Source organism: Narcine bancroftii, chromosome 10 (assembly GCF_036971445.1).
Source record: "Narcine bancroftii isolate sNarBan1 chromosome 10, sNarBan1.hap1, whole genome shotgun sequence".
Lineage (NCBI taxonomy): Eukaryota > Metazoa > Chordata > Chondrichthyes > Torpediniformes > Narcinidae > Narcine > Narcine bancroftii.
In genome coordinates this window covers 32,961,910-32,975,738 of record NC_091478.1, presented here as the reverse complement: position 1 = coordinate 32,975,738, position 13,829 = coordinate 32,961,910, and the positions used below count along the sequence as shown (strand labels likewise).

General features: G+C 41.9%; 1 protein-coding gene across 7 annotated transcripts in view; it reads right to left on the bottom strand.

Annotated features, from left to right (window-relative positions):
- The window catches only part of plce1 (phospholipase C, epsilon 1), a 288,097-nt gene that overhangs the window by 50,650 nt on the left and 223,618 nt on the right, over positions 1–13,829 (bottom strand). For all 7 annotated transcript variants that reach the window (XM_069900564.1, XM_069900566.1, XM_069900567.1 and 4 more), the window contains 8 exons: positions 13,226–13,362; positions 11,517–11,749; positions 9,859–9,920; positions 9,210–9,375; positions 8,753–8,860; positions 8,534–8,650; positions 8,274–8,432; positions 4,879–5,008 (listed from right to left, as the gene is read on the bottom strand). In XM_069900564.1, the coding sequence (XP_069756665.1) occupies positions 4,879–5,008; positions 8,274–8,432; positions 8,534–8,650; positions 8,753–8,860; positions 9,210–9,375; positions 9,859–9,920; positions 11,517–11,749; positions 13,226–13,362 (1,112 nt within the window). The remainder of the gene's footprint in view (positions 1–4,878; positions 5,009–8,273; positions 8,433–8,533; positions 8,651–8,752; positions 8,861–9,209; positions 9,376–9,858; positions 9,921–11,516; positions 11,750–13,225; positions 13,363–13,829) is intronic.

Sequence of the window (13,829 nt, the reverse complement as noted above, 5' to 3'; positions counted from 1 at the left end):
ATATGTGGTTTCACTGTTAGCTGTAATTACTTGGTCTTTCCACCTAAATAATGATCATACATGGCAGTGATCATTGGAAAATTGATTTTTTTTAAAGGTGTTGGCAGATTGCTATTATTAAACAGGCTATAATCTCAGGAACAATTTATTAGAACATATCTGATGAAATGCCAGCCTGTTTAGCCACAGGGACAGATTCACATTTGTACATTACTGTGCTGGTGGTTCACTGTCCTTCCTTAAAACTCACAGTCAAAAATGTGTAAAGAGTGACCTAGAAAATGTCATGGTCCCATGCTCCCATTTACAAATATATGAAAACACTGCAAAATACAACAAAAATACAGAATTTGAACCTGCAGGCAAACAGAACCTCATACCATCAGGACCCTCAGCAAAGCAGTTTTCAATGCAAGTTTAATGAGCATCTCCCTTATAAGTGTATCAATGCCAAACAAAATTAAATGGTGTAAATATAAATATTTTGGAAACAGAGATAACAAAATAGTTGATTTGATGGTTTGTTCTTTCACATTTTTAGATCTTCCCTTTTTTAGGAGTTCTATTTTCCACTTTTGACAGACTTCTCCATCTCTCTGCTCTCCTAAAGTAGTTTAATTCTCTGTCGGATTTAATCCTCCAGACACTGGATTTCCTATTTTCATTAACTAGGTTGTAACTATTGTGTAAGGCCTGATATTCATCAAATGGGAGGACTTGTACTCCTGTTCAACATCCATAACCACAGAGAGTTCAAGGGTCTGAACTCTCCCCTTCTCAGACTGGGAAGTTGAAGGGAGCTGTTAGTCATGCAATGTGCTCAAGTGGCAACAGACACGGGGTTTACTCCAATCAGGATTGTTTGGCTCCACTCCGTGGTGAATTTGGCTGAACTCAAACTGAATCTGTGCTTCAGTTTATCTAATTTCATATTAATGTCAAAAATTGGCCTCCAAATTCCTCCAAAACTAAAATCTAACCTGCACACTTCATAGATACCACAGTCAACAGGCTGCAGCAATGGTTTGTGGGCTTTAACTGAGGAGAAATGGTAGTGCCTTCAAAAGGCACTCACCATGGCAGCCACAGGGTAAGAAAGAAAAAGCATGAGGCTGGTTGGGGGAGTTAATGGAAGAGTCTGCTGAAGGAGACCCCTTCCTTACCCTGCAAGTGGCAGGATCATGTCATCAATTCACAGAAGCCATGATATATACAAGGGCCTCTGGCAACAAAGTTATGATGAATTTTTAAAAAGTGGATGATTTTTAACATACAAGAATAATTTCCCAATGAGATATTTTCAAACAATTTCACTATGATATACCCCATGTTGAATGGTAATTTCAAAAGTCACAATGCTTTAACATGTTAACTAATCATGTTATCACATCCATAAAATAAGATAGGGAAATTACATTGATGCTGGGCCCAATTTCCCAATGGGTAGATTTGAAACTTCAAAACATGCCCCCGTCAAAATAGATGAGCCTTATGCCCAACTTGTGCTAAGAAAAATGGGCGCAAATGTTCTTTTTTCTAATCTAGCTTCTGGGTTTCTTGCCAGAATTCACACCTAGAATTTTGTTTCTTTTAAACTCGACAACATAATATTTCCACCATTGTCTGCATCTCTTTGTCATTCTATCAGATTCCATGCAGATAATGTTAACAGATTGCACTTGGTCCTTGAACACACAGCATGCCTATGCATTCACCTTTTCACTCTCCCACCTCCTTCCCCCACCCATCCAACTGCAGCACCATCTCCTCCATCCCTCCTGATACTAGACTATAAATCTCTCATTGAGCAGATAATGAACTCCAAAGCATTCCAAGTCTGACAAAACCAATTCACATTTTAATCACCACAGCCCCCCAACCCCCATTTCAGAAAATGTCCTCATGAATCCAGCACATTCTGGTAGGAGTTAGAAAAGACATTCACTTCACAATGTTTTTAATCTGCCTCCCCCCTCTATTTTGTGTTTCATGGTTTCTATTCACTTATTTTGTCTTTCTCAGATTTTTTTTTTAAAAGATTGCCTGCTGTTAATGCTTGCCAGTTCCATTTACTTATTCTTTTTGAGTTGTAACATTTTCAATTGTCATGAAGTGATATAAAATGGCTTCTTGAGATGGGTCAACACCTTCTGAAACAGCTGCAAGATTTCACTGCTGAATTGATTTGAATCCAGTGTCATCTTGGCCTTGCCTGCGACTTCCCACGTAGGTCAGTGACATTTAATGAAGTGTCAGGGCACCAAAAATCAACAACGTACAACTAATTTGGATTTTAGTAGCAGCAACTTTGCTTTTATGCATTTATTGCTGGACAATTGTTATAAGAATTTGTTTGCAGCCAAGGGATATCACAGAATCCTTGGATTGTGTACAACCCCAGTTAATTCATGACTATTACACTAAGACCACATATTAATGTCTGGAACCCTGATCCACATCCAGAAAATGGAACTGGAATGAGGTTAACTGATAGCATTCATTAGCACTAATCTGCTGAGTGTTGTAAAGCTCTCCATGTAGTTAACATTAAAAATTTACATTTAGTAATTCATTTGTATAAATCTGGAAGGGATGGCGGGAATCAATACTGTGGAACTGAAAATGAGCTAAGCTGGAGTAGCGGGGCTTCTGCCCATTTCCAGATGTTTTAGTTCCTGGCAGGAGATTCACCTCCAATCTTTTCATTGGGATTTTTTGGTTTAACCTGGTGCATTTCCCTAACGTCAAGCACCTCATAAAGGATGTTTCAATGATATTAAAACATGAAAAATTGAGCTCCAATGTTACATTCCAACTCGTAAATTACGAAAATCTGTAGACCCCGCAGTTGAAGTAAAAATGCAAAATGCTGGAGAAGCTCAGCAGGTCAAGCAGGATCCTTTATGTAGCAAAGGGAACGATACAGAACCGGCGTTTCAGGCTGGAGCCCTTCGTCAAGGTAAGAGAGGATGCTGGCAGGCGTCCAAACAAAAAGGTTGGGGGGGGGGAAGGCGGGGGATGATGGGTTTCATTTCCTCTGCCACATTTCACAGTTTGCTGCTCCTTTGCTGTATTCGGGGAACTATCCAAACTTCCTGGATACTGTTCTTGCTGTATACTGTTCTTGTAGCTGAAAGGAGCAAATAAGGAGGGCACAGGGACTTCCTACCAATCAAGGTTTCCCAGAGTGTCAGTATTCATAGAATTTATCCTAGCATTATTCCTTACAGAAATCTCCTGCAGAAGCATCTGGCTGTAGTCCTGGAGAGATGCTGCCTTGTACAAAGATCGCATCTCCTGCAGGTACCTCTGACTCCTTGGAGCATTCTGCAATTCTTCCCCACATTTTTTAGCAGCCATTCAGAATGTAGCAATACCCCCAGAGCTGAATGAGTGTTAATTGTATTGTATGGGCTGGCATCAGAGGTTATAGCTGTGAGATTAAGTGTTGGGAACAGCAAGAACTTGAAATTGAAAATTAAACTATCTGTGGGATTTTTAAAAGGAGTGAAATTTGTTTTAACATCATGAATGCTTAATAAAGCAATTTCAAGACCAGGATATTTGTTGTGCATTTCAGACGGATCTAAGAGCATCAGGAAAATAAAGAGGAATGGGCAAAATATGTCAGTTTTCTGGCCGCCTCCAGTTCTCAGATTGCTTATATCCCTCTTATCCCATCATATGCGTTAGGTCTTAAAGGGCCTGGAGACTAGGTGGCGACTTGAGTCTCCGCTACGTCTCCTGGAGACTAGCCAGGTCTCCAGAGAGTCGCGGGAAATTCAAACATGCTCAAGACTTTGAGACCTTTTCCAGTCTCCAGTAGGTCTTGGAGGCGTCACCGCGACGTCTCCATCAGTTGCGGCGACGTCGCGGAGACTAATTTTGTCCGCGACTGGGGAGACGTCCCTGTGACGTCTCCGGGACCTGCTGGAGACCAAGGAGACGTTGCGGCAACGTCGTGGAGACGTCTCCCCAGTCGCGGACAAAATTAGTCTTCGCGGAGACATCGCCACAATTGAGAAGACGTCTCGGAGAGGTTGCCGTGACTGCCAGGTGAATTGGTTGTCACCTTGTCTGGAGACGTCTCGGACGTCGCCCTGGCGTCGCCTTGGGGAGAGAGAAAGCCATTTTTTGGTCTCCCGAGTCGCCCGAGTAGCCGCGACTGATCAGTCGCAGCAGTCACGACAACGTCTCTGCCAATGAGATACCAGTGTAAGGTATCCCCTGACCCCACCCCTCCAATTTTAAGATCATCCTTTACAGCTATCACTCCTCCAGTTTTTTAAGTCACCTGCCTTCATATACCTTCCAGATCAATTTCTTTGTTCATTAAAACCCTACAGTATAGACTAATGATGCTCTATAAATGTTGATTTTTTTTGCCATACTTTGGAAAATAGAAGAGTATGAGAAAATAATTCTTGAGGAATTGATCTTTTCTACATATTCTTTCCTCTACTTTTCCTGACCCAATATTAGATCCTGCTTACTGTCGCTTTATAAGGGGTTCATCCAACCAACCCTGCCCTTGATTGGCCTCTGACAGCTGAAGACTGGGACTGCCCTCATGGTTCATTAAGAACAGGAACCCTTATTCTGAACAAGTGACCAATTTGTTATAATGCAGTTTGCAACATCAATAGCAAATAAGCAAAAACGTTCCCCAAATTGAAAATTTCACCAATTAATCTCCCATTCTAATTTTGAAAAAAAATAATTATCTCATGAAAAAAAGTGAGATGATATTCCATCTAGAAGGTGAGCGTTTCCCAGGAATTTTAAAGACAACAAGGAATAAAAGTGAAAATATGTTTTCGCCTTTACTAAAAATATCGTTTGAAACGGGAGGAGGAGCCAACAGAAAAAGATTTGTACCGTCAGAGAGTGATTCATAGTCATAGTCGTATTCGTCATCTTCATCTTCCTCCTCATCGTTGTTGGAGGTACTTGAGGCAGTTAGGTTGCCGTTACTGGACTGAGCTTGCAGATTTGCAAGTTGATGTGCCTGCAGGGTTTAACACGGCACCAGTGAAACAAGTTCTACATAAAAACATACTCACGCATACATATTCATGCATAAACACGCGAGGCTGCACTGCTTCTCATAAAGAGTTAAGGAAATCTGGTACACAGTTCCACCTCTGCCCCCCCCCCCCCCCCCCACCAGATTACTGGGGCTGGGATCGTTTTTAAAAGCTGCACAAAGAACTAAGGCAGTTGCTGAATGGTGTGATCAAGGAGTTGATCGGCCTATCACTTCAAAAGAAACAGCAAATTACATCCCCTTTAAAGCTCTGCCTGTATGAGAAAATCTCCAGGAATCATGTAAAAATTTGCAGTCATGCAATTCCGGGGAGGTGCTGGAACTTAATGGGACGAGGTGACAGAGCATGGTGCAAGGAAACTGGATTTACATTCATGTAAAGCCCTTTCTACATTTGTTTTGCTTTGATAAAAAGGAAAGCAAAACATGTAGATCATGAACATTTATATACACGAGAAAGTGTTACTGCTTGGCAGTGTGTGAGTGCTAAGGAATGAAACAGATTTTGCAGTTTGGTTATTGCGAATCTGAAGCAAGAATTGTGAAGTCAGATTTTTTTAAAAACTGCTGAATAAAGATATCATTCCACAGCATTTAAAGAAACCTCAGTGAAACACTCCCTACTGAACTAGAATGGGATTTTTGACATCCATTATCTCAAAGATTTACTGCGAAATTGAGTGATGTTCAGTTACAGTTGGCCAAAGCCTAAATAGCGTTTTAGGAAATACTGAACTATATTTTTAACTTGTTCAAAAGTATCAATAGCACCATTTAAAAAGAAAACAAACCCTGGCTGCTGTGTATTTACTTCAGACTCATAATTGAATGATAATTTTGATCAGAAAGTTGGAAAGCAGATTTCAGAGACAGTAACAGAATTTATTGTCACGAACATGTCATGTAAATTCAATGTTTCACGGGAGCATCACAGTGTAAACATTTATATAAACCACCTTACAAAATAAATTCAAACAAAAATTGTTCAAGAAAAATTCAAAGTAAGGCAGTATCTGTGTTTCATTGTTCATTCAGGAATCTGATGGCAGCGGGGAAGAAGCTGTCCTTGTGCTGCCGAGTGCTCGTCTTTAGGCTCCTGTACATTTTCCTGATGGTAGCAGATTGAAGAGGGCATGGCCTGGGTGGTGGGGGTCCTTGAGGATAGAGGCTGCTTTCTTAAGTCATCGCCTCTTGTCGATGTCCTTGATGGAGTGAAGACTGGTGCCCGTGATGTCATAGGCTCAGTTGACAACCTAACCTCCTGCAGTTTTTTCTTGTCTTGAGCGTTGGCACCTCCATTGATTCAACCAGACAGAATGCTCTCCACGGTACACCTGTAGATTTTGAGAGTCTTCAGTGACATACTGAATCATCTCAAACTCCTCGCAAAGTAGAGCCACTGGCAAGCCTTCTATGTGACTGCATCAACATGGAGGCTCCAGGACAGATCTTTGGACACCCAGGAATTTTAAGTTCTTGACCATTTCCATTGCTGAGCTCTCGATGCGGACTGGTTTGTGTTCTCCTGACTTCCTCCTGAAGCCTACAATCATTTCCTTCCTTTTGAGTGAAAGGTTGTTGTGATGACAGCACTCAACGAGTTGATCTCTCTCTCTCCTCTCTGCATCTTCATTGCCATTTGTGATTCTGCTGGCAACCATGATGCCATCAGCAAATTTGTAGATGGCATTGGAATTGTGCCTGGCCACACAGTCATGGGTGTATAATGAGTAGAGCAGTGGGCTAAGTACGCATCCTTTATGTGGACCTAGGTTGATCGTCAGTGAGGAGAAGACATTGTTTCTCAATTCGTACCCACTGTGGTTTTCCAATGAGAAACTCAAGGATCCAGATGCAGAGAGAGGTGCAGAGGCCCAGGGTTTGGAGCTTGTTGACCAGTACTGAAGGAATATTGGGTTTGAAGCCGAAGGGTAGTTGAATAAGAGCAGCCATATGCATGAGTTGCTGTTTTTGAGGCGATCCAGAGCTGAGTGAAGAGCCAGTGATATTATGTCTGCTGTGAAGTGATTGTGACGATAGGCTCATTGCAGTGGGTCCAATTCTTTGCTTAGGTACGTGTTAATTCTGCTCATGACTAACCTCTCAAAGCATTTCATCACAGTAGACACTACTGGGTGATAGTTGTTGAGGCAACCCACTCTGCTCTTAGACACTGGGATGATTGATGTCCTTCTGAAGCAGGTGGGAACCTACGACTACAGCAGTGAGAGATTAAAAATGTCTGTGAACACTCCGGATAGTTGGTTAGCACAGATTTTCAGGGCACTGCCAGGTACGCCATCATGGCCTGATGCTTTGCGAGGGTTCACCCTTTTGAATGATGTTCTGATGTCACCCTCAGTGACAGATATCACATGGTCCTCATCCTTTGCAAGGATTTTCATAGGTATTGTTGGATTTCCCTTCTCAAAGCAGGCATAGAAGGTGTTCAGCTCATTGGGTAAAGCATCACAGTCATCTACAGTGTTTGCCCTCGCTTTGTAGGCTGTAACGGCCTGCACTCTCTGCCATAGCTGGCGTGTATCTGTCTCTGTTTCATGCTTCCTCCGGAATTTCCACTTTGTTTCAGAGATAGTCTTCCGCAGGTCGCACCTGACTTCTTGTAGAGAGCTGGATCCCCAGTCTTAAGCGTCCTTGTTCTTACCCTCAGTAGAATGCGAATCCTCTAATTCATCCAATGCCACTGGTTGGGAAAGTACCAGTAAGTGCGCTTGGGCACATGCTCGTCCATGCTTGGTGTCACCTGTTGCATATTCATTCAGGTCTGAGGATGAGTCCTTGAATATGGTCCTCTTCCTTCTCCTCAAGGAATTAGCATTGGCCGGCCTGTACTCTCATTTAGAAGTGGGGAAAGTCAAGTGGCTTCACAAAATGACGTGCAATTGCCACCCTCCTGATTTCCCTCAAAATGTTGTGACAAAAGTGAGTCATCATTTTAAATGTGGATACCAAAGTAAAACTCTGGTCACCTAGAAACACATTCCTTTTGGGCAGTAGAGCATGCTGCAGAACATATTTGCTTCACTGGCTTGAATGGACTGCTTCCCAAGGTGAATTACATTCTTGCCAATAGGCTGATCGCTGTGAACACTGGCCTGGTTTCATGTGAACTTTCATAACGTTATCTAGCTCTAAACAAGGTAAATTATGGTCTGCAAAACTCTCAGTTAAGGCAAGTGCTTTAATCTACTGGAAATAATCTTACCTTTTGTTTAAGTATATCCACTGGAGTCTGATGGGCTTTCAGTTTTTTGTTTTTGAGGAGGATTTTTCCTTTGAGTTGCCATACGGATGGGAGCATTGGATTATCTGCAAAATCACTCTCAAACAAAAATTTTGTCACCAGCTTGTCACCAAATACAGTCTACAAAAAAAGATCAGAGAAAGTTCATGTCGATGTAGATTTCAGCTAACCTATCAGTTGCTGTAGAGGACCAGCCCAGGTTGTAGAGTCCAAATACTTACCTTAACAATTTCTGCCATCTTCCGCTGCTGTGGCAATGAGCAGTGATTCTCAATTGACAAAATCACCGGCATCTCAGAGTTTACAAAGGCATTACGATTGATTGATTCTACGACATCCTGCACAAAGTACAACATTCGAACCAAGTTACCAATAATCGTGATCTGCTTTACATCAAACACATGCTCAAATATTTTCCAGCAAACTAAATCAAATTGCACCTTAAATGGGATCCTGGTGGTGAGAGTGTGGCCATGATATATGATTGGCATTCCATCGTCTCCATCCCAACAATCCAGCTCAACACTTCGACATCCCTGCAACAGCACCTGAAAATGGGAAACCAGCAATAACTGACAGGAGAATTCATAAGGCTCTGAAGAAGAATTCAAGGAGGAAATGAAAAGACAAGAGTGAGAAAATTAGACTTTTCAGGGAGCCCGTGGAGAGAGGTTCAAAGAGAGAAATAGCGTAAGAGAAGGGAGCAGAATTAGGTCAAGGATTGGGGCAGAAAAAGGATGTAAGTCAGGACATGATGAAAAGAGCAAGAAACAGACAAAAGAGTTGTGGGAGACGGACGGATGCAGAAAAGATCAGACAAAATAAGGGAAGAATCAAGTGGTTCAGTCGGAATAAAACACACAAGGGGAGGAGAGTCAAGTATAGAATATATGATACCTGGCTGTAAAGTTCAACCGAGGATTCTCCTTTCAGTTGATGGCCAGTAAGGTAGGTATTGTGAGAGGATTCGATGTAATAGTACGAAAGTGGATACTGTAAATCTTCAATGTTGACTTGGGATTCATCATTCTTTGAAGCAACATTTTCCTTGTCCATTAGAAACCTGAATATAGTTGTTCATAAAGGATACTCAACGTAAAAAAAGATACATAAATATCAACAAAATAGAGTTGCTTATTGAATACACATTTCTATTTCTTCAGTAAATATCACCTACTGCCCTTCCATTTTTCATCGTGCCAATCACCTATTGATCTGCACAACACTGACATCATCTTACATTAAAACGCTGCCTGCACAATGGGAAACAGTGTTAATGATGTCTTGGATTCTGGAGGGAATGAGGGCCAGTGAGCGTGGCAACTTTGGAATTCACCTTTACAAGGTCTTATTTATTAATAGTAGGTTAAAAAAAATTGGGCCTTCAGGATCAGAAAACGATAGCAGTGTGGAGATGATTCACACACCAGTGGAACAGCAGTTAGAGTGTACAGTTATAATCAGGGGTGAGAGCTTCTGTGCTGTTGGCCTTTTCTCATGCTTTAGAATTCAAATAGTCCATCTGTATAATTAAGCCATGCATTACCTTGCAAACCCTTCAAATGACATCAGTCCCTGCTGGCGCATGTTGACAGATGGTTCAAATTTCTGGGAGAGAAGGAATAATTACGTTTACTGTTTAAACAGAATAGTTTTCTGTATGATTACAATGACTAACATAGGCACTGGATAGAGTATGAGACTTGAATTGTGTCTCTGGGGTACATAATGAAGCTTGTTTATCACCATATGTATGAAGTTACTGATACTAAACCACCCTGAAGTCCAAGAAGTGACATTAGTAAAATCAGCCCTGTCAAAATCTTTTGAGGTCACTCATTTTCAAACAGATTAAACCAACAAATAAGAAAAAGCTATAAAACAGGTTGAGTTTTGAAGGCTCAAGGACCTCAGATTTTTTTAAAAATTTAGACCTACAGCTGGTAATAGGCCATTTCGGCCTACGAGTCTGTGTCACCCAATTTACACCCCACTAACCTACGCCCCCGGTACGTTTTGAATGGTGGGAGGAAACTGAAGCCCCAAAGTACAGACAGCGTGGGATTCAAACCCTGGTCCCAATCACTGGTGCTGTAAAGGTGTTGTGCTAACTGCTATACCAACTGTGCCACCCAAGGTACATTTTGGACAAGACCAGAAACCCTTCACTTTCTGTAGCACCATCTTCTGGCTTATTGGGGCATATTATCTGCTGCAGAAGGACTTGCATAAAAATGGCGGAGCAACAATTAGTGTAGCTACCTCACAGCTGAGGTGAAGTGTGTGTGTTCCCTCTGTGGTTGTGTGGTTTCCAGGAAATAAGCTCAAAACATCACAAAGAAAAATCCCCTCAATAGAATCTGTGTATTTCTCCAGCTGTCTCAGGAGGGTGCTAAATATCAAAGGGTTCATCCCACCCTCGTCACACTCCCTTTTCCCTTCTTCTATCAGACAGGTGCTGGAGAACACGAAGCTGCAGGTTGAAAGATTGTTCCTTTCCTATTGGTATCAGCGTCTTGAATGGATCTCACGTCGGCAAAAGATTATTGAAATTTCCTCTATTCATGACTCTAGTTGACCACCTGTTACTTTATTTCTTTCTTATAATTGCACTTCTTGCTGTACGAGTTGGATTGCAAAATGAAGCTTTTTACTGTCCTCCAGTACACGTGTCAATAAAACTATTCAGCTCATTCATCACATCCCAAAGTGGTGCTTGTAGGTTAACTGGCTATTGTAAATGACCTCATTAGTGAAGGCGAATAGCAAGAAGAATCAAAGTGGAACTGATGAACACGCGAGAGAATAGGACTGCAGGGCACAGTAAGAAGGGGATGGGACCAATGGGATAACTCCCCTGTGAAGCAGCATGGCTCAAATGAGCCAAAAGGCCGCCTCGCGTCACAATATATATCAAATACAAAATTAAATAAGCTAGCAATTGGCAAATTTCTGTTCCAAAAGGGAATATATTAAAGGGGATGTTTCGCTTTCAAGTTCAGCAGCATTTGTTTCATGGCATTTACTCTAATTGACTTCATAAAACCGCATAAACTGGTGCAGATCTCCCCGCAGAGGATAAACACCTGAGAAAAGAGTGTCAATCGTCAGTCCAGTCAAATGGGCATTAAAATGCTTTTCAGTCCTGTGCTCTCATTTTGTACCTTGTGCCAAGGTAGGTTTAGGATAATGAATTTGTGAAACCTGAATAATGCTGAGGATTTCATCGTAGGTGTGGTTCTCCCCTTGACAGTTGACCAGGAAGTCATTCAGTTGCTGAATTCCCATTTCACTCTCTCCCAGGGATGCAATTTCCACTCGATTGGTCACGACGCTAGTAGCAGCAATGTAATCGGAAATTTGTCTCTGATTATCTGATATTTGCTGTCGACTCTTTATGAACAGTCCAAGATCTGACACGTTCCTTGTCAAAAGATCTAGACAAACAAGAGTAAAGTCTTTATTATTGATCAGCATTATTTATATGCATGATATTTCAAAGCCATCAGTTAAGAATATACACATATGCATGGGTAGATGCATAGGTTCCAACATTGCTTCAAGAAACCCAACATTTAGAACAACTTTTTGCTACGTTTTCATGGCATTTATTCTAATTTATTTAATCAAATTTTTATTATTTCTTGCTTTTACTATAGGACAGAGAACATAATGTGCAGAAATTAAACAGGCAGAATCTGTGGCGAGAAAAGGATGGTGAAGACTCAAAATGTCCCTCTAAAGGTGATCATTGAATGGGTTCTTGCAGCAGCTTGCTTTTTTGTTGACCAACTCCCGCAGTCTCTTGCATCTCCAAGTGGATAGTAAGACTGTGTGGACTCCTCAGCTGTGGCTACACCATTTCCTACTGCTCTGTATACAAAAGTGTTTAGAAAGTGAACAGAAAGATAAACTCTGTCCAAGTGATTGTGTTTTAACTACAAGTTTATTAAAAATCAATTTCTAATCTTAAATAATTTCACAAGTCCTCCATTTTCTGTCCTGCTAAATAGAATATTTCGGTGTAACCATTTCCTATTTTTGTCTTTGTTTTCCACATCCGTACCCCCATTGGTTTCCACGCTAGACATCTGCCACTATATTGTTCCTGGCTCCTCCTCCTTCCCCTCTCTGTATTCCTCCAACAGTCTGCGTGCAAGTGAGTGGGCATGTGACTGAATGTGCACGTGCAAGGGTGCGCGCGTGTACACAAGGGCGAGGGCGTGCTCATGGGAGTGAATGTGCGCATGCAAGGGTGCGCGTGTGGGCACAAGGGTGAGGGAGTGCTCATGGGAGTGAATGTGCGCATGCAAGGGTGCGCGTGTGGGCACAAGGGTGAGGGAGTGCTCATGTGTACATTCAGGTTCGTTCTCACGAATACTAAGGTGCAGCGAGAAAGTTTGTTTTGCAAACAATCCAGCTGGTCAACCCGTACCCGACCCAACTGTAAAAACAGTACAGGATGTGGACTTGCACTGAAATCAGCAGCATTATTTCGAGGTTAATTACAGTGAGGTTGATCTTGAAAGTGGGGGTGGGAATGTGAGAGTGTGTGAAGAGAAGATCTGCTAGGATCAGCTCACAAAATGCCACCCCCATTCCTTCACCATCTTGAATTTGTGTGCATCTGTGAGTCCATGTACATGTAAACCATATTCCTGTTCCTCTCTCTGCTAATCTCTCCCGCTACTCCTCTCTGTGTGCACTTTTTCCTGCATTTACTATCTCTCTGTACATCCCCTCTGCTCCTCCCCCTCTCTGAATGTGCATCTTTCCCAGGAAATGACGTAAGGGCATATTCAAAGGATATTCCTAAAATGTGAAATCCACAATCAGAAAGTTAGCCTTTACTGATGTCAGAAAGGTGCCCAGATTAAAAAGAGAATGAAATGTCATTGCTGGAGATGACTGACCTAGATCAGGTTGTAGCCCAGTGATGTTCTCGTCTATCGTCAGGTTTGTGTACAATGGAGTAGATTCTGAGCCACTGCGACTGCATGACACGGAATAAAGGTCAAAAAGATCCTTCAGGTCCTTCCGACTTCGTACACTATTCCGTAAACAAACAGAGTGAAATCTTTTTGATATTCACTAAGCATAAGGCATAATTCAATTAAAACATCGTGATAGTTTCCATTGACATGAAAGATTAAAGTACCACTTTCCGTGATTTGGCCCAAATCCCTCTAAAGCTTTTGTAACCATAAATTTATCTAAATAAACATTGTACAGGTAGTCATCAACTTACGACAAGGTTATGTTCTAGCATTCCTATCGCAAGTCAAAAAAAATTTGAAAAGGTCAGTGGGATCAGCGTGGGGACCGACATGGGGCTGTGGGGACAGAGAGTGGGCCAGTAGGATCAGTGTGGGGACCGACACAAGGCTGTCGGGAGAGAGCAGAGCAGTAGGATCAGAGTGGGGACTGATACAGCGCTATCAGGAGACACTGAACATCATAGCCTAGCCCAGCCAAATTTCAAAGTACAGTACGGATTCCAACCAAAAAAAAAAAAAT